The 26,438-nt window shown below is 36.9% G+C and overlaps 1 protein-coding gene across 2 annotated transcripts in view; it reads right to left on the bottom strand.

The window, feature by feature from the left end:
- Window positions 1–26,438, bottom strand: part of GPATCH2 (G-patch domain containing 2) — a 178,324-nt gene that overhangs the window by 3,952 nt on the left and 147,934 nt on the right. For both annotated transcript variants that reach the window (XM_037014341.2, XM_037014342.2), the window contains one exon: window positions 9,830–9,918. In XM_037014341.2, the coding sequence (XP_036870236.2) occupies window positions 9,830–9,918 (89 nt within the window). The remainder of the gene's footprint in view (window positions 1–9,829; window positions 9,919–26,438) is intronic.

Below are 26,438 nucleotides of genomic sequence, written 5' to 3'. Positions count from 1 at the left end.
GGCTGCTGAGGATGAAGCAGAGGCAGAAATAGAGCAATAGGATCGGCCTGTGTGTCTGCGCGACTTCTTGCTGGAGGCTGGAGAAGGTGGGTACTGTAAGGTCCGCCCGTGGTCCTTTTGGTTAACTCACTTGAGTAGAACTGGTTTGAATACAGCCAGGATGACCACTTGGTGGCAATGGATCTCCTCAGGTTTGAGGGTTATTATAATTTGTTGTAATTTTTGTTATTTATTTGTATATTGTCGGAGCCTCTGTTGTTATTATGGAATTTGGTTACAATGCTCCAGCATTCTCACGCAGGGACCATTGCAGAGGACTGAGGACACATAGATTGAGACGAAAGAATCCTGGAGGGGTGGAGAGTGGATAAAATGAAAGTTCCTGTGGTCAGGGTTCTCACCTGGCCCTGGTTGGCTGGCTCACTGTACACGTGTGGGCAATACGTTGCTATTAACTCTATATAAATCATCTGCCCAGTGCTCTGGGCGACGTGGTGGCATGGCTGTAAGGCTGCAGGAGAGCAGAGCAGAGGCTGGGGTGGTGGCAGTGCCAAGGACAAATGGCCAGAGGATGGCTAGGTGGGCAGAGAGGCCCAGAGGCAGAGACTGGCTTGCTGCCTACAGACTTGCTCTGAATGGATGGGATTCTAGTGACTGACCTGCTACTGGGGGAATACAGTTGGGCATAACCCCTTCACCCCAGAAACATTCTACTGTCCTTTCTTTGGTACACTGAATCCATAGTGAGCTTGACCAGGGCTGAAACCCATTGGCAAGACACCACCCTACTAACGCCCTACTTGTGTTTTTATATATAGATGTAAAGGAATCCATTCTCTCTCTTTTTTGAAAATGGTGGTTTCCTTTCTCTTTTTAATGAAAACAAAAGAAGGCATTATATTTACTTTGAAGAAGAAAAAGAAAGGAGGATCATTTAATTTCTCACATGTCTTTCCATAGAAACACAAATTCCTGGGGAGAAAAAAAAAAGATTTCTACAGGACCTTAAAAAAAAAGATAACAGATACTTCATTTTCCATGGAAAATGATTCTAGAGTGAGATCTACTGTTTGTCTCTCATCCTTTTTTTATGAGATTAAGACTAACGGAACAACTCAGTCTCAGCACAGTATCCTACAACCATAATTTCCTTTTCTTTTGCTCCTGGCAGAGATAAATCCTTTAAGTCCTTTCCTCGAAGGCTCCCCTCCTGCTTGGGCAATTTAAGCAATACATCGCCTGCCAACCCTTCCGTGTGCTCCCTTACCTAGCGCCCTTTCTGTGGGAGCGCTCATATCTATTATAGCTGACTAGGTCCTTTCCCCTCAGATCTTCCAAGGAGTATTGTGGATGGTAATTCACTTGCGTAATTGGCTCAAGAGATGAAAATCTTGTATCGGCCTCTCTTAGCTGCTAATCTATCCAGCTGACTGCGAGCCTAATTGGCAGCTTGTTTAGTAATTTGGCTCCTAAAGTGTTGTATTGATGTTGGATAAACAGCCAATGGAAGGGGAGGCGGCACATGCTGCTTCCACATAGCAGGCAGTGCCCTCCGCTCCAGGCCCGGCCCTGCGTTCAGAAGGCATTCAGTGGTTCATCCTTCCTCTTTCTTCTCAATCTCTTTTCCCCATTAGTTTACTCGCCAGCTGAGGGGGCAAGGCTCTTATTATTATTATTATTAGCAATGATAATTATCATCACTAAAATCACAAGTTATAATACTGTGCTCTGTGCTCAGTAGCTAATTAAGGGGCATGGGTTTTTGAGTACTGTTAAGAAAGGGCCTTAAAGCAGTTTGAGATGTGAGAAAGTGGTAGGTATTACTAACTCTTTGTCAAATGCTCAAACAATTTCATTTCTTTATATGGAAAAGCTTGAATAGTTCAGACGATTTTATATTTTGTCTGTAATACTGCAAATGCGTTTCATGTCAGTTTTGTTAAATAAAATCTGTTCAAATAGTTAACTGCTTAAAATTACAAAGCACCTACTTTTTAAATGATGAAATTTTAATGTAAGATATTTTTTTATCTTAGGTGATGAAGACTTTGTGCAGAATCAAAGATATAATTTGTATTGATGTGTTTGGGGAAGGGAGTGTTTTTATTAACATATTTTGGTTATAGAAATACATTTCTTACAGAATTTATCAAAGAATAGTGTTTTCAAAAAAACTGAAAAAAGTCTTAAAACTGTTTTGGTTCTGAAGGCACACAGGGATGTTCACTTGATAAAATATGATCAGGACCATTTATGGTCTGCCTTCTATGTACCAGGCATGCAGTTTAGTTGTTACACATACGACATTCATTATCTCCAATTCATCATAACTATACAAGGGGGGATTTTAATGGGCCTCAGACAAATGAAATAATGTGACCAGTCCCACACAGTGAAGAAGCTAAGATTCAAACTTTGGTTAAGCTTACTCTAAAAGCCTACATACTTTCCATTACCTACACTGCCTCCCTAAAAGAATTAACGGCAAAAAAATAATTTTAGTGGAGAGGATGTTTCAAACAATTAAAAATAATTGGGTTATAGATAAATTGCAATATTATATTTTCTCATTTCACATACGGACAATATGCAACATACACTGACATACTTGGGTAACAATATATAAAGATATCAGCAGGTTATAGATGACAAATGTGCCTATATCCATTATTTCTTTTGATCTTCCTTATTAATCTGTAAGGTAGGTATTGACTCCATTTTACAGATGAAATTTACGTTCAAAGAGGTAACACACTTTCTCAAAGTCAACTAATTAGAAAGTGTTCCGTTAGAACTTGAACTTAGGTCATTTGAGTTCAAATGCTACGCTTTTGCTGTCTTAACATTGAACTTAAAATATTATAACACCAATATTTTCTACTATGTAATTTCTTCTGCCACATTTTCCCAAGTGACTGGGGTTTATTTCTATTCATGAATTTCAAACTCCTGGAAAAATTACTTGTTTAAGCTAGCATAGCACGTATATTTGATAGAATATTTCAACTCCTCTGAAATACTTAAAGATTCATTTTGTTTGTTATAAATCTAGCTAGGTTAGCTTTTTCTGAATAGTATTTAAATCACAATTTAGGCTTTAGTTGTATTTTTTATAAAGAGTATATGCTGGGCTTCATTCTTTTATCCATTATGATAATCCCTGAATTTAACTGTTGCATTTACTCCATTTATATTTATTGTGATTACTCATATGTTGGATTTATTTTTACTAAATTACTTAATGTTATTTACCTTGCATTTCTGTACATGTTTGTGGACTTCTCTACATTTTTGTTTCCTCCTTTCTGGCATCTATTGTTTTCTTATACTAGCTTGAAAATCATTTACTGCAGTTCTTTTAGTGACTGCATGCCAACATGCATACCTTACTTATTATTCCCTTACATTTTACATATTCTTATTCAAAATTTTAGTTCCATATTATTTTTAAATATTCAAATTAATTACTGTCATGGTCACTGTCACTATCATTGTTCTTTTTTTTATACATTCAACATTCGTTAAGCTTTATGCACATGTTTAACAATTTGCTCACAATTCCTTCCTGATTTTCTACCTTTTTTTAAGGATTCCACTTGTTTTTCAACATGAGGTTATTAAATTTTGTAATAATTGGTCTTTACCTCATAATGTCCTTATTCCTCATTTCTGGGAAATAGTTTAACTGGATCTAAAACTCTAGGTCAATTCAAATTTTTATCTCCACAATCTGAAAATATTATGTCTTATCCTCTGGTCCATACTATTTTTAAGTTTGCTACCAGTATAATTTCATTCCTCTGTAGTTTATATCTTTTCTCCTTGGCTATTTTAAGTTCTTTTCTTTGCTGTGGCATTTCTAAGTTTTACTAGCTGTTGTCAACCTAAAATTGTCAGGAGGCAAAATGGAGCAAAAGCATTTATTTGGGATCAAAGAATTACAATTTGGGGTACACAGATTTAGGCAGCAATTCAAATAGTGTCCCATTGGAGAGTACAAGTCAGGGATTCTAAAGAAAAAAGGGAATGCCTGTATAGGTTGTTTACGAAGAATTTTAATTGGTGTTGGTAGCAGAAAGGTAATCTCTGCAACATATAATTTGTTGCTATTACTAAGAAAAAGTCCATCATTATAACATGTGGCAGGTGTTCTTACAGATCCTTAGAAATTTTGTGATTTAGCTCTGTTAAAAATAGGTGAAGGGGATAAAGAGGTACAAACTTACAATTATAAAATAAATAGGTCCTGGGGATGAAAAGTACAGCATAGGGAATATAGTCAATAACATTGTGACAACTTTGTATAATGGCAGTAACTACACTTACTATGATAAGCATTTCAGCATATATATAATTGTCAAATTACTGTTATATACCTGAAATCAATATGCTATGGTATATATGGTATATTAACATTATTAAAGTATTTCAAAAAAAAAAAGTTCATGGATCCCCCTGGTGAGGACATGCATTAGGACATAATAGCTTCTGGCTCCATTTTAAAACATTTTGACATAAATTTCACCTTTCAGCAGTGTCTAGATATGATTTTATTTATATTTACTATTTCCTGATAAAGACTTGTACTTTTTGAATACAAAGATTCACATTTTTTCGGTTGTAAAAATGATGTCATTATCATTGAATTCTGTCAATATTCTCTTGCAATATTGGTCCTTCCTACTCTCTCCACACCTTCTGTAAATTCTATCAGATGTGTGTTGAATTCCATTCTCTCTCTGTCCCCCCAGCTATTCTTTTATATTTTCCATATTTTTATCCCTCTGTGCTCTTTCAGGAAGCTTCTTCAAACTGTTTTAAAATTTGCTGCTTTTTCAGCTGTATCTAATTCACTGTTGAACCCATCCAGTGAGTTTATAGTTTTCAAGATCTTTTAATAAAAAATAAAATATTCTCAAACTTCTACTTGGTTCTTGACCACATCTGTACTATTTCTTTCCACAGTTATTCCCTTTCATTTTGAATCTGTTTGTATGTCCTCCCCTACTTTTGTAGTTTTGGTTTATGAAATCATCTCCAGTAGTCTTTCATCCATGGGGATTCTTGAGGCTCGTGGTTGAAGGCATGTACCTCTAGAGTGGTTCTGCATTTGCTCCAAAGACCAGTTTGCCTTCAAGTAATTTTAAACGAGAAACTCATGTGAGGATATGCTCTTGGTTACAGTTCTTCAGAGAATTCTCTACCTGGAGCCTAGGTGAAAACAAGATCCTTTCTGTCCTGTGCTTGCAGGCGAGTTTTTTTTTTTCCTGTCTGCCCTTTCCTGATGATTGAGCTTTTCAGAGGTTCTGCTCTAATAAGAAGTCTCACACCAGCTCCCTACATTGCCCCCTTCCTATGAGGGCATTGACCAATGTGCTTCAAGGTTGCTGAGGATGGCAAAATGGGTGTGGGCATGCGGGCTGCTAAGGACCATTTCTGGTCTTGAACATTTTGCATTTCTTCTGCAGTCCCAGCTGTGCATCTAAAAAGATGGCTTTACATTTTGTTCAGCTGTGCAAGTATTCTCTAGTTGCAGTATTTTTTCATTACTTAGTCTTTCATATTGTCAGGAACAGCAATTATTTTCTATAGAATATGTGTGTTTACCTTCTCCTTAAGGGTTTCTTGCAAATTGTAATGGAGAGCTGTTTAAGCCTCTACTAAAACAAAAGGATACAGAGGAAAAAGGTGTAAAGTCGTATGAGAATCTGTAACACAACCTCGCCAAGAACTTGCAGCAGTTACCCTGGGGCAATATCTATACCAAAATACTAACTATTAATAGGCATTTATTTGTATAATTTAAAGTGTGTAGAGAAGAGGTTGACTTCTGATAAATAGCTTCCCTATGATGTTATTTCAATGGAAAGCAAAATAGCAACAGCAAATACTAACTCTGTATAATGATCTAAGTAATCTAAATTATAAATTATAAATAAATATGATTTAGTGGACAAAGCATTTTTTTTAATGTGGTAGTCACAATATCTCATTTTACTATCAAATCCTCAATAAGCTATGACTTCCACCAAAAACACAGACCATAACCAACATTGCTGACTGCCTTTTTAAAATGTGTTAATAATATTCCTCCTATTTTGTTAACAGCTTTTCTTCACCTTTACAGATGACATTTTTCAAACTATAAAATGCATTCTGCTGGCAAACCTTTTTGCTTCAACAGTTCTCAATTTTATAATAGTAAATCTACATCCTTTGCTACCGAGACATCCACTATCTTTGGGTATGTGACTTTGAATGAGGCAGAGAACAAGCCATACATTTAAAAATCAATACCTAACCTTATCAATATTCATTTTGCTTTGTCAATACAAAATAGAAAGGTGAAAGAGCAGTAAATAAGCAAAAGCACTGAAATAAATTTGGTGTTACTGTCACAATTAATAAATGTTTGACCAGTAACGCTGCTGGCTAGTCTATAGCCTTATAAAGCCACTGAAATTATGCTTCAATGCTATTGTTAAAGCTGGGTGAGTAAAATTCTCAGTACACTAGCATGTAAAGATGATCCATTTTGGGGTTATTAATTTCAGAGGTGACTTTAAATCTTTTAAAAAGGTATTTATTATGTATGCAATATATAGCTGTTTATTTTTACAGTCTTAAATTGTGATATGAACACAGTTTGGGATTATAAAGTGCCTGCTTATAGTTTTCTGACAATTTTTTGGTAAATTTTCTCTAAACCTGCTATTTGACAGCACAATGTTTCACATGTAAGTCAGAGGGGATCATTAAACAATAATCAAGCTATCAGCCTTTTAACTCATTCCCGCTATTTCACATGAGAGAGTTATCTTCACCTGCATTTCTCCAGCTTAGACTGAATGTTGACTAAAGGCAGAAAGAGCTGTGAAAATATATCTCAATTCAGTGTGTTTTTAATGGGAGGTCTGCAAGGGCCTATAAAATGGCAAGAATATAGTCTTTGAAATAGTTCTACATGCTAATGCAACTTTGGAAGCTTACATATACAACTGGCTCTTTACTGTGTGAGTGACTGTATTTCAAAATTTGAAAGTCATAATTTTTAGAGACAAGATAATGTAGGACTCATAACTTCATTATCCAAGTATATTTATGCAAAAGCATTTCTTTCTTGAATTTGGATAGCAATCTTCACCTTAGAGTTGACTCTTTAGTATTAGAAGATATTCTTTTTAAAACTGAGGACTTTCAAATAACCTTTTCTCTTCCTCTCTGAGAGGGTTTTAAAAATTCATTGAAAATGAGTAACATAATTTTCCTACTCCACTACTTCTTGAGTAATTTAAAAAAATGTGTCAAGTTTCTATGAGTTTTATTAAGTAGAAAAATCTAGTGATATGATCAAGATCCTGGATCTTAAGAGAATCACAACAGTTTTGAAATATGACATCTGGATTATGCTGGTATAAGCTTATGAAGGTTTTAGGCTAAAGTTTAATGTTTATACCTATAGTCCGTATAACTGATTTTCTCTGATGCTACTGAGTTGTAACATCAAAATCACCTTGTAGAAATAATTATATTATCCTCTCCTCAACCATTATGCATTTTCCTTCTCACTTCACATATGTTCCAAGTGTTAGGATCTGACCCTGATACTCTCTCTTCCTTATTGCTGGCACAAGGTGCTTTAGTCACAGTCCTGAGATTGCTCTTGTACTATTTTTGCCACTAATGTTTCAATCACTGAAAGATAAGAGAATTCAGAGGCCCATTCAACTGGAATGGGGATATTAAAGAATCCTACTCCTGCTTTATGAAAGATTTGAACTGAAGAGTTTAGGACATGCATTTGATCTAAAAGTGGCTATGTGCTTTTGCATAAAGAGATTATCTTAGAAGTAGTCTAATGAATCTTCTGTTTTTCTACCTAGCAATATCTACATAAATCTATGAAACTTAAGATGTGTAATAGGGGGCTCAAGTAAACATATGCAATGAGACAGCCTTTATCTACATACTCTTATAAAAAAGTCCTAAGTATATTGTCATGGAAAGAACATGGATTTAGGAGTCATGCAGATGTAGGCTTGACATTTTCCTCGGCCAGTCAATAATTATGTCTTCTTCATCGACCCTGATCGTTCTCTGAATTTTAATTTTATGCTTAAAGTGATGATAACAACACTTAACTCATAAAGCTGTTGCAAAGACAGAAAGAAAGAATAAAAGTCTGTGATACATAACAGATACCTAATAAGTGGTAAATATTTTTCTACATAAATACAAACACATTCTGTAGATAAACATTCCCTACTTCCAAATTTTGAAAATTTAATACAGTAGACGATGAAGATCAGGTATTATAACTACCTGCATAATTTTATAATATAGCCCTTTATGTGGCTGGAACACCTGTGTTATGAGTACTCCAGTTGTAAGTCATTCTTCAGTTTCTTAGTGCTGGACAATGGGATAGGTCCCTTAAATAATTTAAGCTTCACATCTTTTATTTCCTTTGCAATCACCATGTCAAGATATATACATATGTAATATACATATATATGTTTATTGTCTTTTCAGTGCTTATTCTACTGTTGACATGAATCTTATCTTCATATACTATAACTAATCATACAAAAAAAATAACTTTCCCTTTAAAAGGTTTCCCAAAATGAAGTTAAGAGGAAGTTTATAAATCAGCATGTCTAAGGATCCCAGGCAATTGTCTAAGACTATTATTCTTTATAACTGATCAAGTATCTACACTGAAAACATTTTCTCATAGTTAGTTTGATGCCTCATGTAACTCTGGGGGAAAATCATGGGTCAAAATACCTTTGAAACCGAAATCAGTCAAAGGGAGAAATAAAGTGGGAGAAACCCATTTATTGCCTACAAGCAGTCATCCACTTCTGCTCGCCTGTGTGTCTCACACCCTGGCTGCAGAAAAAGGGGCCCCACCCAGCTTCTCTGGTCCAGATATGCCCTCGCTCCCGCTTCTAATTACCTACTGATATGGAGATGCACTAACGCCAGGAGAGAGATTTTGGAAAAGTTGCAATTTTACCCACACCTCACAAATCTATTGTGGTTTATCGTTGTTTATTCCTATGTGGGTTAAATGCCCAGTTGGCTTCCTCCTCTCAGTGGTTTTTATCTCGGCCTCTGTTCCCACTGCTCTTGCAAAACATACTAAACTTATTAATATCCTTCACTCACAAGCTGAGCTTCTGCTCTCCCAGGAAGGCTTCCTGTTCCCTCTGGTCTAGTGACTTCTCAACATGTGTGGTTTCCCCTATGCCTATGCCACGTTCACTAGAATGACAAAATTTTTGAGGTGGAAATGATGAGATTGTTTTTATTCGCATGCTAACATTTGTCTAAAAGGAAAGACAAATCTAGCATTGTTGCAGATGTGGGACTAAAAACCCAACTGCCATGCCACATCCTTGGCTAGGTTTCCATCTACTATAATGGGGGGGCCTTGTGTTTTGAGGCAGCTTCTAAACTTTTGAATTTCTTACTGCTAATCTCTTTGGAGTTATTTGCCTTTGCGTCTATTTATGCCTTGTTATCTCAACAAGTCTGTAAATTTTTTGAGGCTAAAGACACACCCTTTGAAGTTTCAGTATCCTTTAATACCTCACACAAAGTCTTGCACTTGATCAGGTGTGTAGCAAATATTTTATCGATTGCCTGCCTGAAAAACCTATGCAAGGAACATGTAATACATCCTCACACCAAATGCAAAAGATTTGTTATAACAGTTTCTTATAACTGTGTCTCTTCTTCAGGGCAAATGATTAAGAAGTATCTGTTTTTTTTATTCTTGATGATTTATGAACTTTATATCTGCCCCAACCCCTTCTTGTTTTACCTGTTGTAGTAGGTCCAGGCAAAGGGGCAGCTTTTCTTCTCCGCTTGATATCTCCTGTGCACAAGGATCCTAAATGCATGCTTGTTTGCCTACAAGTAATTATCAGAAAAAACTATTAACAAAGGAAGAAAAAAATGACACATAAATACACAGCTTGTATAATCTGAACCTAAATCAAAACATTCTCAACAAAGATGGAGCAGCATAGTAAAACCACCAATCTTGTTTATATCGAAACATAATTACATTTGTTGACAAGCATTCAGCAGCTAAATGCGCCATCATAAATTGTTACTGGAATGAATAATATAAAAGGAATGCTTTTTAATTTTCAAAACTGGCAATCTTTCTGGCTCAGCGTAAAATCAAGCACTGTTGCTTCTGACAGGAAAATAGCTAAGATTAATTATCTAAACAGATCACAATATTGTTGCTAGGTTATCAATTGGTTACTAATGCTTTACTGTCAGAACAACATTTATTACAGGAAAAGTATGATTAATTTATTTTAGGATATATGCAGCAGTGAATTCTTTTAAAACATTTTAAATAGGAGGAAATAGTTATGTTTCCCCTTATAACTCACACGCTTATAATTCTTTAGCTAATTGTTGATTAGTTAGGTGAGGAAACAGTTTGAATGTGGTAAGGCTGGTCTACTATTAAACAGGTTAACAAGACACTGGATCTTATTTGTAAAGACATGATGTAAAAGAACAGAGAAGTTCAGCTACTCAGAACTACTTAGATTATTTTGCCTAATCATGGACTCCTAAATTAGTTTTGAAGGAAGTACAAATGATGTGACTGGAAGTTAAGAAAAATGAATACAAAGATGGAAAGGACTGAGAAATTCAAATTTTTCCAGTTATTGAAGGACTCTGTTCATTTCCTGGATCATATTCTTTGATGTGCATTTTAGGAGTTGTGTCTGGGGATCATGAAGCAGAAGTAAATGAAGGGTGTTTATTATACCACATGTTCTTCAGTAACTCAGAGAGATACTGGTATTATCCCCAAGTTTAACAGGACCCTAATAACTTAAAACGGATTATTAGGGCAATATTTAAAAGAAAAAAGTTAATTCAGGTAAAAACCATGACATATACTTATTAGATTTAAACAGACATATACTCATGTATTTAAATCTAATGAAAAATTGGAACTGGGAGTCAAATTACCTTAAATGCGGGGTCTATCTGTAGGGCGCAAAGCAAAGTATAATTAATGATCTGGCTGATGCCAGGGGTATGCACAAATATACCATCTATCAATATAGGTAATAGAAAATAGATATTTGTCTAGTTTTCTCTTGCCTTTGTGTTGAGTGCACACTGTTTCTCTATTATAAACATTTATAATAAAATAATTTTTAAAAATTATGCAGAAATAGCTCTGTGTGTGTGTGTGTGTGTGTGTGTGCACATGCACAGGGGTGCGTGTGTGCTGCACAGCTGCAAGTACCAGTGGGGGAGGGGGAAGAGAGGGTGGCTCGAGGGCCCTGTTGAAGTAGGAAATGATCTTCCCCAGTCCCTCCTGAAGGCCTGTGGGTGAGTCTTCCCACAGCACACACACATGACAGAATGTTTATTAACATGCATAATTGATCATATCTACCTTATGGAGCTATATAGAAACTTAAAAAAATTAAAGTAGCCGAAGAGACACCCTCTTTTTATACAAATTTAATCAATTCACTTATTCAGCAAGCATTTATTATCTGCTGCATAAGATCCCACGGGGTTGAAACAGGAGTAGGCAGAGGAGATGGATAACGCAAAGTGAATAAACCGTTCAGTCCCTATTATTGGCGGAGTTTACAGTCCAAGTGAGGAGATTAAGTCATAAGTATATGAAATAATTGGGGACAAGGGTGGTAGTGGCAGGCACACCCAACTTTATCAATTATTTCTAGGGATTGTATTATTTAGGCTTTATAACAATTCTAAACATGTGTATTGAATATACCTCTTTTCCTTTGTAGGAAAAATTTGTGCTTCAATGCAAAACTATGCTTTCATAGCAGACCCTTCAATAATCTGATTCTGAGTCCACATGAACTATTTTATAACTTTTAAATTATAGACAACTGAAAGCAGTGGGAAATAATTCTTGTCTATAGAAATGCAAATTAATTCTGTCCCGAGGGAGGAAGGCCTCCCTCCTGTGGAAAAACCAAGTTTGCACTCACTTGCACATTCGTTTCAACGTTCCTTACTCCATATAAATTGGTGCTTCTTTGACTTCTCTTTTGAACCCCTATAACATCTGCCTGGTTCCCTCATTAATAAATGAATCAAATAAAGTCTCATATACATACTCATTTTATATCTGTAAAAAAGTCATGATTTTACCTTTTGTACAGAATTATCATTTAACATCTCTGATCTCTCTCAAAAGTCCCCTTAGCAAAAGACTGGAGTGATGTTTCTTTTCTGCAGAGCATATACCAGACAGGATGAAGGATCAGGAATAGCTGAGGGGGAAGGGAAGGCAACAACGTTCTGAAAGGCGAATAAAGCAGGAATCTGAATTCTGGAGGTTGGCCCTTCTGTTAGATGGCTGTGAACACCAACCCGTGGACTATCCACTTCTGATCCTCATGTTCAAACATAATAAATACTCTTAGTTTAAGCCACTGCCGATCATTTTCTATACCTGCTGCTGATAGAATTTCTAAATGATAAAGAGTTTGTTCTGTTCGAAGAATTATGATTTGTTCAGGATGTCTGGAGGGCAGTATTTAGGGAAGGGACTATAGAATATGGCGGAAGAAGAACGCTAGGGCTGGATCATAGACCATATATGCCATATGTGCCTCGTGAAGGCATTTGGGATTTATTGCTAATGTGAGTACATGATATGATATGACTTTTATACTCTAAAAGTGACTTAGTGGAGGAGAACGTTGCCCAGTTCATGGGATGCTGATAGCGAGCTGGGGTTGGGCAGGGTTGAGGCTGGGGAGAGGGAAAGTAACTAGGTTGCCATAGTCTAGACATTTCCATCCAGGTTATTCATCCCTGTTATAATTAAGAAGAATACAAAATTGCTGCACAACCAAACTTCTTTGTGCTCCCATATCTGAGGGAGGAGGTGGGGAGGGGCAGGGAGGAAGTCAATGCAAAGCCCTATTTCTAGATTATTTAGAAAACTAAACATGGTTTTATTACTTTCAGACACATTTAAAGCTCCAATTAAGCTAAACAAACAAACAAACAAACAACAACCTATTCAGAAGCGTCCTTGTTAAGAAACACACTTTTTTGAAATGAATACGAAAATACATGAGGGTATGAGACATAGTATTTGCTCATTGTGACTATTAATATTGCTGGTTTTTGCTTAATCCTCTTGCATTAGGTATATGTAATTGGAATATTCTGACTGTTTGAAAATCATTCTCCCATACAGTCTTTAAAACTGTTATTATTTTTTACACTAACAAAATTTATCAGGAAGGCCTGTTTACCAAGATGGTGAAAAATGAACCCCAGAACAAACTCTCTTCTCTAAATCTTTTTCTCATCTGCTAGACCAAAAAATCCCTTTTGGATATCTTTACAGAACAAACGTATTGTAACATTTTCATTCAACTCCCTTCCCCCACATCCAACATAGCTGCACAAAGGAAAAGAGACACACATTCAAGGAGAATAAAGTTAAAGTTAATAAAGTCAGTACATTGAACCCGAAGGCCTGAGCTGTAAGAAAAACAGCTAGCTGTATTTCAGTAATTCTATCAAGAATTGACTATCTGCTAGAGCACATTGAGAGATCTGGATTATTGATCAGTAAAATGATCCCATTTAAGCTGGTCCTCCCCCCTTTTCCTTCAGACAGGTGCAGTGGAATCGGTACAAATAACACTAAGTAACATCTACTCTGTTATTTAGTTGTTGCTCTTAATGTAAAACATAGTAGTTATTTTTTAATTTAAAATCAATGAGTGTCTCAAAGGCAGCCTTGATGTTTAGGTCTAAATGAATCATTTGTCTCTGCAAAGCAGAACACTTGGATTCAAGGTGATAGTTGGCATTTTTTTTGTTTATTTAGCAGTGGTATTTTGAAGAATGAAATACATTGTCCTATGAATGGAACCAGAGTTATTTAAAGCACTGTAAGGAAATTACCAGTCAACTACATCAGTCTATTTGCTTCTGTTAGAATAGTTGCCTACAGGGGAGAAAAGGAGAGACAAATCTAATCCTGATAACTTTATAACTACTGAAACCACTTTTAGTATTAGGGGTAAACAATAATATATATTTAAGTGGAAAAGATTAAAAAAATGTTGTTTTGTTATGGATTAGTAAGCATTGTCAGTTAGTTATGATTTGAAATATTTCCCATGAACTAACTCTGAATATTTTCCTGTTAAATATTGGAAAAGCAGAAGTCTTCATTTTATTTTGATTTTGAAACATACTTCATTTGGTTTATTTCATTATCCTTTTAAATGGTGTGACTGTAGGAAGCTGGGCATTTTATCTGGAGGGAAAAAAGTTAAAAACAGAAAGTAAAAATAAAAATCCTCAAGAAGAAAACAAAAACAACATAAAAAAATCCTGGTGAGAACCACCTTGCTTAAAACCTTGGCTTTTGACATGAGCTGACAAGGACTGAGGCAGGCAAGTGTCAAACACAATCACATGAAAGAGAAGACAACAGGAACTTGTCTCTTCATTGTATGCGTTTACAAACAGAGCTTTTTCAGAGCATTAGGCCTAGTTAAAGCTTCCCCCTGGATAAAATGTGTTCCCAAGTAGCCTCGACAAGCTGCAGAGGAGAGACAAACAGATGTGACTATGGACCCTGGCATTTGGCAAGAACACTCACTGTCAGATAGAAAAATATGAGCCTGGACAGGGCATCAGCTGCACAGAGATGAAGCAGGTCTGTGGTGTTACTAGAGGAGCAATCCAGTGGCAGGGACAGCAACGGGGCTGTGAAATTCAGCCCTGTGCGGATTTCCTTCTCTAGATCCAAATTACCCTCCCCTTCCCTTTATTCGGGTGTCAATATGTCTCAACATATTAAACTGAACAAGTAGACATCAGTATTTAGCTCTTTCCCTTTTGTATCAAAATGCACATCAAGTATCAAGTACCATCAACCATGTATCTTTCTTAACTACCAGGATTGCACTAAATCCGTGCTTTTAATGGTGTTTTCTTTCACAGGCTCTTCTTGTGCGTGAAGAACCCCTTGCGTTTGGTATTGTCGATCACACGCTGACCAGTTCTTGGTTCTGGCACCTTCTTTAGGGTTTGAGTCATTTGACTTCACATTCTTAAACCCATCACCCCTCTTTTGGAACAACCCTGACTTCCGCACAGGACAGTTTTGTTAGGTAGAAAGATAGACATGAGCATTCGGGGATGGGGAAGATAAGGTTCATGGGAAATACTGCCCCAACTCTGCCCAGGTAGGGGGTCCCATGTGAAGAAAACAAAGGCTTTGCAGGGAGAGAAATTTCTTGCCTAAGGAGATCAGGCCAGTGGTCCCAACAAGATCCCGCATGGGCTCAAGCAAAGCTAAGAACCGCCCAGACCACGCCTCCTCATGGGACAGGGCATGCGCACTGAGAGGGAGGCTATGCAGGTGGGCCCGTCCATCAGATGACCCCACTTTGTCAATCAAAGACCCTCCTCCCTAGAATGTAATATAAAGGCCTCCTGCCTAATGGATAGGGGCCTTTGTGTACCTTGAGTCTGGCCTGCTCCTCCCTTGGAGTGTATTCAAATAAAACTTTTGTCCTGTTTTGCTATTGTGTCTCTGCCTTTCAGTTTTTTGTTACAGTGGAGACAAGGACCAAGGAGAACAAACACAACCCACAAGAGTTTGAGTTTTAAGTCAGCTCACTGAACTCAGTATGTGTGTCCCGTTAACTGGCCCTGGCTTTATGCTGGACTTACCCTATCTTACCATAAACCTGGTAGCTTAGTTTTTTAGATTTAGGCCATTGCTCGGCCCTCCCCAAATGCTAAAATCTGTCCTTGAAGTGCAAGCTGGTGACGGAGGCTGTAACGCTGCTGGCCGACCGTGTCCAAACATCGGCGGCTCCTGGTCCCCATCTCTGTGCCCCGCCTACCTGCCGGGACCGTTCTTCCTTCTGGGTCCATTAATCTCGATTGCCTGTTGTCTGAGGCCCTACCACCGGACACAGCGATCTGCCTGCTGGTGTGCAGTCCTCCACGGCTACCAGGGGACCTGTCCAGTCAGTGCCTCTTTCACCCCATCAGAGAGTTCCTACTTCCCAATTTGCTTTATTCTGTGGATGAAACAGGCGGCTGCTGCTGGAGCTAATGTTCACTCTGTTTCTTACATGACAGGCTGTGTGCTAATCAGCATGCCCCTCCTGTAGTGCCCGGTGCTCACTGCGTGAGGCAGGGACAGCCGTGTCAGGAGGCTTCTGGAGGGGGCTCAGGGACCAGGCGCACTGTCCTGCTGATCAAGGACCATCCTGGCTTCTCAGGGCAGTGCCAGCATGGCTGAACTGTAGTGAGCAAGAGGGAGAGATGAGAAGGTGGCGGGAGCCTACAGGAGGTCCAGGAGCCTCATGAAATCATGTGCAAAATTGTGTGCATGCATACTTTTTTAGCAAGAGGGTCTGTAGTTCTTATCTGATTCTGGATCATTAAGAGCCTTTAACACTAGACAAAGTACCTTTATACCAGCTATTCATCATCTAAATCAGAAAATACCTTGCTTAAATTTTTTATTTAAAATATTCCATACACATAAGCCACCTTTTCTAATTATACCACAAACAATAGCATTTAATAATATAAACTAAAAACAGTCTCTTTGAAATATCTACATGGTCATATGCTCTACGTAAAAGAAGCAACCCCATTCATTCTCCGTCTCCTTATCCTGCTTTATTTTTCTTAATGGTACTCTAATATTTTCAAGCAATGAACATGCACAGGTGTTTGCGGAAAGGTATGGAAAGCTGTGCAACAAAATAATGAGGATGGTTATCTCTGTGATGGCATTTTGTGGGGATTTTCTTCTTTATGCCTCTCATGATTACTGGATTTATCTTTATGAGCAGGCAATAAAAAAAGATACAAATTATAACTAGATGGAAAACAGCAAATGATGGAATTAATAAATGTAAGTGGCTTTTAGGGAATTTCTTTGTCAAACATGTAGTCAAACTTTTCACACTGTGGTGGTGGTGGTTCAAGCTATAGATTCTGGTGGCCCAATCTGCATGGAGGGTGAGTCTGGGGGTCAGAACCTGTTCCCTCTGATGCCCTGCTTTCTGTTTTCCCAACTAATTCTCTGAAAAAGCCTACTTGTCACTGTATCGGTCAATGTGCGGAAGGATTTCTGCCCATCTTTGGTATGTTACTTAAACTCCATTTGCCTCAATTGCTTTCCCTTCAAGAGCTGTGATTAGACTAGTACTTAACTCAACGGTGTTTTGAAGATTTTATTTAGAAATAATTTGTGTATACATCTGGCACAGTGCCTGCATGCCATAAACAATGGTAACTGGTAGCTATTAAATTGACTGTTAATATCATCTCCACTTTATGGATGAGAAGTCCAGGGCACAGAGATGTTAAATAATTTACCCAGGATCACAAAGGTAAGGGGAACTGATGGTATGCATTTTGTGAAATCCAGTTAGAAGAATGCCTCCTGTAGAGGGTCACTAAACTAATACCAGATAAATACATGCCCTATATACTCGTTACATCTGAACACTATAAATATGCTACTGTTAAGATATAATTAGGGTTGGACAGCTACATGCAAGAGAATGAAACTGGATTATTGTTTAACCCGATACACAAAAGTAAACTCGAAATGGATTAAAGACTTGAATGTAAGTCATGAAACCATAAAACTCTTAGAAGACAACATAGGCAAACACCTCTTAAATATAAACATGAGCAACTTCTTCCTGAACCCATCTCCTTGGGAAAGGGAAACAAAAGCAAAAATGAACTCATGGGACTATATCAAACGAAAAAGTTTTTGTATGGCAAAGGACATCATCAACAAAACAAAAAGGCATCCTACAGTATGGGAGAATATATTTGTAAATGACATACCCAACAAGGGGTTAACATTCAAAATATATAAAGAACTGACATGGCTCAACACCCAAAAGGCAAATAACGCAATTAACAAATGGGCAGAGGATATGAAGAGACAGTTCTCCAAAGAAGAAATTCAGATGGTCAACAGACACATGAAAAGATGCTCCACATCGTTAATCATCAGGGAAATGCAAATTAAAACCACAATGAGATATCACCTCGCACCAGTAAGGATGGCCAACATTGAAAAGACTAAGAACAACAAATGTTGGCGAGGATGCGGAGAAAGGGGAACCCTCCTACACTGCTGGTGGGAATGTAAGCTAGTTCAACCATTGTGGAAAGCAATACGGAGGTTCCTCAAAAAACTAAAAATAGAAATACCATTTGACCCTGGAATCCCACTCCTTATACCCAAAGGATACAACTTCTCGGATTCAAAAAGACATATGCACCCCTATGTTCATTGCAGCACTTTTTACAGTAGCCAAGACATGGAAGCAACTTAAGTGTCCATTAGTAAATGAATGGATAAAGAGGATGTGGTACATATATACAATGGAATACTATTCAGCCTTAAGAAAGAAACAAATCCTACCATTTGCCACAACATGGATGGAGCTGGAGGACATTACGCTCAGTAAAATAAGCCAGGCGGAGAAAGACAAGTGCCAAATGATTTCCCTCATTTGTGGAGTATAACAGCGAGGCAAAACTGAAGGAACAAAATGGCAGCAGACTCAGAGACTCCAAGAAGGAACTAGTGGTTACCAAAGGGGAGAGGTGTGTGGGGGGGGCAGGTGGGGAGGGAGGTAGAAGGTTTGAGGGGTATTATGTTTAGTACACATGGTGTGGGGGATCACGGGGAGAACAGTGTATCACAAAGAAGGGACATAGTGGATCTGTGGCATCTTGCTGCACTGATGGACAGTGACTGCATTGGGGTGTGAGTGGGGACTTGATAATGTGGGTAAATGTAGTAACCACATTGTTTTTTCATGTGAAACCTTCATTAGAGTGTATATCAATCATACCTTAATACAAAATAAAAAATATATATAATTAGGGTCATTTCTAAATAACAAGTAAATATTTTTTGATAGTTAATAGAAAGTTCAACTTTTCTTTAGTGTTTGATTCTGCTTGTTCTAAATGTGGCATAGCCATGTAAGAATAAAGCACTCATACTCATCTGACAAGTTCCATGAAAACCCATGAGAATCTTCCAAGTCTTAAACCTACTAACTTTCTCATGTCATGCCACTGCCACAAATTTTCTCTTTGCCACCACTGGGTACTTCCTAGTTTAAAGATGTCTATGTGGTGTGTCCATGCTTTACCTAAAGCCCCGAGGGTCTGCTATTCTAATGATATCATTCCTTGTGCATGTTAATAAAACACAACTTCTATGTCCATAAACAGCTTATCTAAATGTTTCTTTTTGTACCTTTTCATTATTCTAAACAAATGGGATCTGAAAGGTGGCGGTGATTGTTTTATGCAATTCAGGTAGATCTCAGAACATTCTGCGCATGTGAAGAGGACAGTCTTACATTTGGAGAGAAGTATTAACTTTCATAGAGCAAATTATTCAGTAAGGTTTCTAAATTGTATTTGGGAGAACAGCTGTTACATCTTAGCTTCCATGGTGCTGACACCATGCTGCCCATATTTGTCCAATTCCTTCACAATATTTTAAGAAACTGCTAGCCGCCAACCACGTATATGTGCTAACACTAGAGTGATGTATTCTACTCACCTGAAAGAACTTCCTTTCCATGTTTCCTAATTTTGCCTATCTTCAAATGCCTGCTCTGTCTCTTTTCAAAGTTCTCCCAGCACATTCAATTGAACTTTTCTCTCCTTTAAACTTTCCAAACCATACTATTCTCCCAAGTGCTTTTTCTCTATATTTCATATCAACCTGTGCTTATCTCTGTCCTTACACTTATCATGTAGTATGGCCTCAAGTTGCTTTCAGATTAGAGGACTATCAGTGAAATCTGTATTGGGAGCAATTTGAGGCCAAGAACCATGTCTAATTCTCAGAACCCAGCTTTGTTTCTGTCATATATAAGAAGCACAATAAATGTTTACTAAGCCAAAGTAAATCAAACTATGTAACAGCTGTTGTCTCAACATTTCATTTGTCAATCATGCATTTTTTTATGATAATACTTCTCTTTCTTGAACTGTTACTTACGTTCATTCAAAAACATCATTTAACAATTAACCAAACTTGACTTTGAGTCAGTTGTTCTACTAGATAACTAGACAAAATACAAGGTTAGAGTAAGACAGCTCCTATCATCAAGGGGCTCATAGCCTAATGCAGGGAACATGAGCAAGAAATTACTATACAGTGTAATAAATCCACAGGGCTATAATAGTAGAGCATCTCTTTGGGGAATTGAAGAAAATTCATTTTCCCTGGTTTCAGATTTGGGTATTATCTCTCCCAGCAGAATCTAAAATATTAGATTATTAATATGCTTAGAGGCATCTTGGAGTATTCTTTTATTCTTCACACCACAGTACCTGGGAAATAGTAGGCACTTTAGTTGCCAACAATATTGAATTAATTTACTTGATTCCTAGCTGTATACACTTCTGGACTCTGTTTATCATTGATATTTAGTATAAAGTTTCAATAATAAGTTTATTCTAATTTCCTTTTAAAGAAAGATAATGCCCAGGAGAGATTAAAAGTTACTCCAAGTAAATGTGATTCTTTTGGATATCCTCATTAAATGCAAGCAGGTATGTATCTATACTTAAATAATAGGAATGCTGATCCTGTAACATCTTGCATCTTACATAATAAAGAACTGTCAAATCAGACTATATATTCAGATATAATCCCACATTCTCTCTGATAAAGATATTATGAGATGTTTGCTAGGTTGGTACAGTTGTCACTTATATCTACTAATAAAATTATGGGGTATTCCTAATATTAACTTTATTGAGTGAAGTCCATGCATTACTCATTTTCATATCTAGTTCAGTATATAATATTTGAGTATGTTTGTTGAACTGACTTTTCACTATATTCTCCTATATGGTATTTTCAAATCTGAACCAATCTTTAAGTTGGAGTTCTGAGGCAGCCTTTTGGAAGAGATGTGCCGAGTTTCTTTCTTTCACCAGCTTTAGGGAATGATGGAGTTAAAAGGGCATGGTAGAGAATATATTTTGTATATTCTTATTAGTTTGAATACATTTTGGTTTCTTGAGTCTTAGAATTTATGACTGAATTACCAGGAACATCCAAACTTAGTGAGTGACACTATATGTGGGGCACTACACTGAATGTTTCCACATATTTTATCTTGTTTAATCCTCAGAAAACCCATCATAGGTCTGAGGATCCTGAGGTCCAGAGACACTGTTACTTGTCAAAGATCACACGAACAGAAAATGAACTTATTTGAACCAAGGAATGCTTGCATCAAAAGAATCAATTTTCCCCAAACCCTACTACTTCATTCAACTTAGTTTATTATACTCCATTTAATAAACAACTACTGAAAATGTAATGCATGCCATGCCCTATGCCATAAAACAGGATTGAGAAATAAAAAAGATACGGCTTTCATTTTCTAGGGGTTAAAGTCTACTGATCATGTGGGAAAATGATTTCAACTCAATATTCAGAGAGAATTCTAAACCAGAATGTAAGGCATTCTAGGCCCCTAAGTGAGAGAACACATCTGATGAGGCACAAATGATCTGAAGTGCACATGATATGCATGTTTGGGGCTCTGTAAACAATTCATTATGACAGGAGCTGCAGTATATGGGGGAATGGGAGGAAATGACAGATATTGCACACACAGTGTTTTAATAAATTCAATGAACGTCTCCATTCACAATCATTTTAAGTTCTCCAGAAAAAAATACAATGAAGATGTTTGTTTGGCTGAATTAATCATGTTAGTAATTCAGTGGAAACTGATAGTTAAATTCAGTGGAAAGAAGCCTGTCCACTGTTCTTTGTACACAGTTTTGGATTTTACCGTAGCTGTAGCCAGAAAGCTACTGCTCTAATGAAGAGACAGGATCAAATGGAGATCCATCTCCAAGGTAGCTCTTGACGTTGAGAGGTTTTGCTCATTCACTAGAGTCTACAATTTACTTGCAATCTGCAGGCTTAAGACTGAGCTCAGCTTTCATTTTCTGCAATGTGTCCCATGACTACATGTTGAGAGGGGACTTAATGGTAATGTCATAGTTCTACATGTTGTAATGTACATTTGTTAGGTTTGACTACTAAAGAGAAAAGGGAAATGGGGCTGCCACTTTTATCTCCATATTGAGGAGGTAATAAAGCCTGGAGATTTTAATACCAGGCTAAATATCTCAAATTTCTGAAAGATGTAAGAAATTATTTCTACCTGGAATATGTCAGACAATGTTAATATTTAATACAAACTTACTTAAATTTAGCTTACATTATTGTTTATTGGTAGAATTCATTTGGGAATATATGACCCAGTTGAAATGCCACCTCCTTTAGCAACATTTTCTGATTGCCATTGCCAGAATAATCTTTTACTTGTTGGAGAAAACAATGTTTTCTACCTTAAAATACATCTGTGTGTATATAACACAATACTGCAGCTAGACTGAATATTCCTTGAATGCCATGGAGCCCACATGAAATATATTTTTTTTAAGTAAATTCCCCTTAGCACTTATAATCCTTGCCAATATCAGGTACTTATTAAATAGTTATTGAATAAAATTTAATAAGGCATGCCAGAGTTCTTATAGTAATTTATTTTTGAGGTCCAATTTCAATAATGAATAAATGCTTACTCATGGAAACAGAAAACCACAAGACTCAACTGGTCCATATCTTGGGCTTTTGGATATAAATATCTGCAAAATCAAGCTTCTACACATAAGACATCCTTTAAGTATATGTAGGAATCTGATACCAAAATGTTTTCCTTTCTACATAATTTTGCATTTCACTATTATGAAAAGAAAGCTCTCAGTTCCTCCTTTCCTATGATAGTTTTTGCAGATGAATGAACATTATGTACATAAATTTACAGACTTGTTAGCAAGTTTGTAAAAAAGTTTACTAGTTGCTTAGTTACTAGGGAAGGTATCAGGAGGCTTGTGATGACAACATGAACACTAATGTTCAATAATGAGGAGGCAGAATACTTTAGGATTCTCCTAACTCAATTCAGTTGAAATACTTGCAAAGTTGGAGTGCATCAGCTTTTATTCAGGATCAGTTTTGCCATCAAGATCTTTGACCAAAAGTCTTTTATAATATACAAGGATCTAAGCAAAAGCAAGTCACTTATACATAAAAGAAAATCAGGCCATATCAGACATTGAAAGTGATTATTACATTGACAATAGAGTAACATAGTTAAGACAGTTCAGGAAAGAAAACAGATTGTGTATCTGGCCAAATCGATCTTTAAATGTACAGGCCATGGACAAACTTTTAATAATATGCAGGAATTCAGGGTATATTGTTCCCATCAGTCCTTACTTGAGGAATCAAGTACAGAATAAACTTCAAACAAAAAGAACAGAGAAGTATTAACTTCAGATCTGACGGGGCTCATTACATATACATTTATTTGTAGAATTAAAACAATGAACTGAACTAAAACTGAAACTAGAACTGAATGTAAGTCATGAAACCATAAAACTCTTAGAAAAAAATATAGGCAAAAATCTCTTGGACATAAACACGAGCAACTGCTTCATGAACATATCTCCCTGGGTAAGGGAAACAAAAGCAAAAATGAACAAATGGGACTATATCAAGCTAAAAAGCTTCTGTACAGCAAAGGATACCATCAATAGAACTAAAAGGTACCCTATAAGTCCTAACTCATTTCACTGTAAAGGCCTAGAAATAATGACATCCCCAACATACAGATTGCAGTGCCCAAAACTACTTCTCAGGAAATTAATTAGCGTTTTTTTAAAGAAGCAGCAGATTCTTGGTGTGGGCTAAGAAAGGTCCAATATAGCTTGAAAATGTAAAGAAGCGAGAAGGCAAGGAAGGAAGCAGAGACCAAGGAGCCAATTGAAATAATCTCCACTGCCCAAGGATGGGCCAATTTTAACATCGATTAGGATAAAAGTGAATGGATTGAAAGACATCAAATATGTTTAAATAAATGAGTTAAAAAGCAAAGTGGAATAAATTTCACTGGTCATCTTTGGAAAATGTAAGGAACCAATTAATTTTGAAAACTGATCATGAAAAGAAAGGGTAAAGTATTTTTGTTTTTCCTATATGATCTATTTTTTCTTTTTTTAAAATTTATTTTATTATCATTAATCTACAATTACATGAAGAACATTATAGTTACTAGACTCCCTCCTTCACCAAGTCCCCCCCACAAACCCCATTACTGTCCATCAGCTTAGTAAGATGCTGTAGAATCACGACTTGTCTTCTCTGTGTTGCACAGCCCTCCCCGTGCCCCCCCTCACACTATACATGCTAATCGTAATGCCCCCTTTCTTTTTCCCTGCCATTATCCCTCCCTTCCCACCCCTCCTGCCCAGTCCCTTTCCCTTTGGTAACTGTTAGTCCTTTCTTGGGTTCTGTGATTCTGCTGCTGTTTTGTTCCTTCAGTTTTTCTTTGTTCTTATACTCCACAGATGAGTAAAATCATATGGTACTTGTCTTTCTCCACCTGGCTTATTTCACTGAGCATAATACCCTCTAGCTCCATCCGTGTTGTTGTAAATGGTAGGATCTGTTTTTTTCTTATGGCTGAGTAATATTCCATTGTGTATATGTACCACATCTTCTTTATCCATTCATCTACTGATGGACATATAGGTTGCTTCCATTTCTTGGCTATTATAAATAGTGCTGCAATAAACATAGGGGTGCACCTGTCTTTTTCAAACTGGAGTACTGCATTCTTAGGGTAAATTACTAGAAGTGGAATTCTTGGGTCAAATGGTATTTCATTTTGAGCATTTTGAGGAACCTCCATACTGATTTCCACAATGGTTGAACTAATTTGCATTTCCACCAGCAGATTTTTGCTGATTTTTTTTCTAAGAGTTTTATGGTTTCATGACTTACATTCAGGTCTTTGATCCATTTTGAATTTACTTTTGTGTATGGGGTTACACAGTGATCCAGTTTCATTCTCTTACATGTAGCTGTCCAGTTTTGCCAGCACCATCTATTGAAGAGACTGCCATTTCCCCATTGGATGTCCATGGCTCCTTTATCATATATTAATTAATTGACCATAAATGTTTGGGTTAATATCTGGGATCTCTATTCTGTTCCACTGGTCTGTGGCTCTGTTCTTGTGCCAGTACCAAACTGTCTAGATTACTGTGGCTTTGTAGTAGAGCTTGAAGTTGAGGAGCAAGATCCCCCCAATTTTATTCTTCCTTCTCAGGATAGCTTTGGCTATTTGGGGTCTTTGGTGTTTCCATATGAATTTTTGAACTATTTGTTCTAGTTTGTTGAAGAATGTTGTTGGTAATTTGATAGGGATTGCATCAAATCTGTATATTGCCTTGGGCAGGATGGCCATTTTGATGATATTAATTCTTCCTAGCCAAGAGCATGGGATGAGTTTCCATTTGTTATTGTCTTCTTTAATTTCTCTTAAGAGTGTCTTATAGTTTTCAGCGTATAGGTCTTTCACTTCCTTGGTAAAGTTTATTCCTAAGTATTTTATTCTTTTTGATGCAATTGTGAATGGAATTATTTTCCTGATTTCTCTATTAGCTCATTGTTAGTGTATAGGAAAGCCACATATTTCTGTGTGTTAATTTTGTATCCTGCAACTTTGCTGTATTCCAATATTAGTTCTAGTAGTTTTGGAGTGGAGTCTTTCGGGTTTTTTATGTACAATATCATGTCATCTGTAAATAGTGACAGTTTGACTTCTTCTTTACCAGTTTGGATTCCTTGTATTTCTTTGTTTTGTCTAATTGCCGAGGCTAGGACCTCCAGTACCATGTTAAATAACAGTGGGGAGAGTGGGCATCCCTGTCTTGTTCCCAATCTCAAAGAAAAAGCTTTCAGTTTTTCACTGTTTAGCATGATGTTGGCTGTGGGTTTATCATATATGGCCTTTATTATGTTGAGGTACCTGCCCTCTATACCCATTTTGTTGAGAGTTTTTATCATAAATGGATGTTGAATCTTGTTGAATGCTTTTTCAGCAGCTATGGAGATGATCATGTGGTTTTTGTCCTTCTTTTTGTTGATGTGGTGGATGATGTTGATGGATTTTCGGATGTTGTACCGTCCTTGCATTCCCTGGGATGAAACCCACTTGGTCATGCTGTATGATCCTTTTGATGTATTTTTGAATTCGGTTTGCTAATATTTTGTTGAGTATTTTTGCATCTACGTTCATCAGGGATATTGGTCTGTAATTTTCTTTTTTGGTGGGGTCTTTGCCTGGTTTTGGTATTAGGGTGATGTTGGCTTCATAGAACGGCTATGGGAGTATTCCCTCCTCTCTATTTTTTGGAAAACTTTAAGGAGAATGGGAATTTTATCTTCTCTGTATGTCTGATAA

This window comes from Manis javanica, chromosome 14 (genome assembly GCF_040802235.1).
Source record: "Manis javanica isolate MJ-LG chromosome 14, MJ_LKY, whole genome shotgun sequence".
Taxonomy (NCBI): Eukaryota; Metazoa; Chordata; class Mammalia; order Pholidota; family Manidae; genus Manis; species Manis javanica.
The sequence above is the reverse complement of the archived record's forward strand: the minus strand, read 5'-3'. Positions and strand labels throughout refer to the sequence as shown.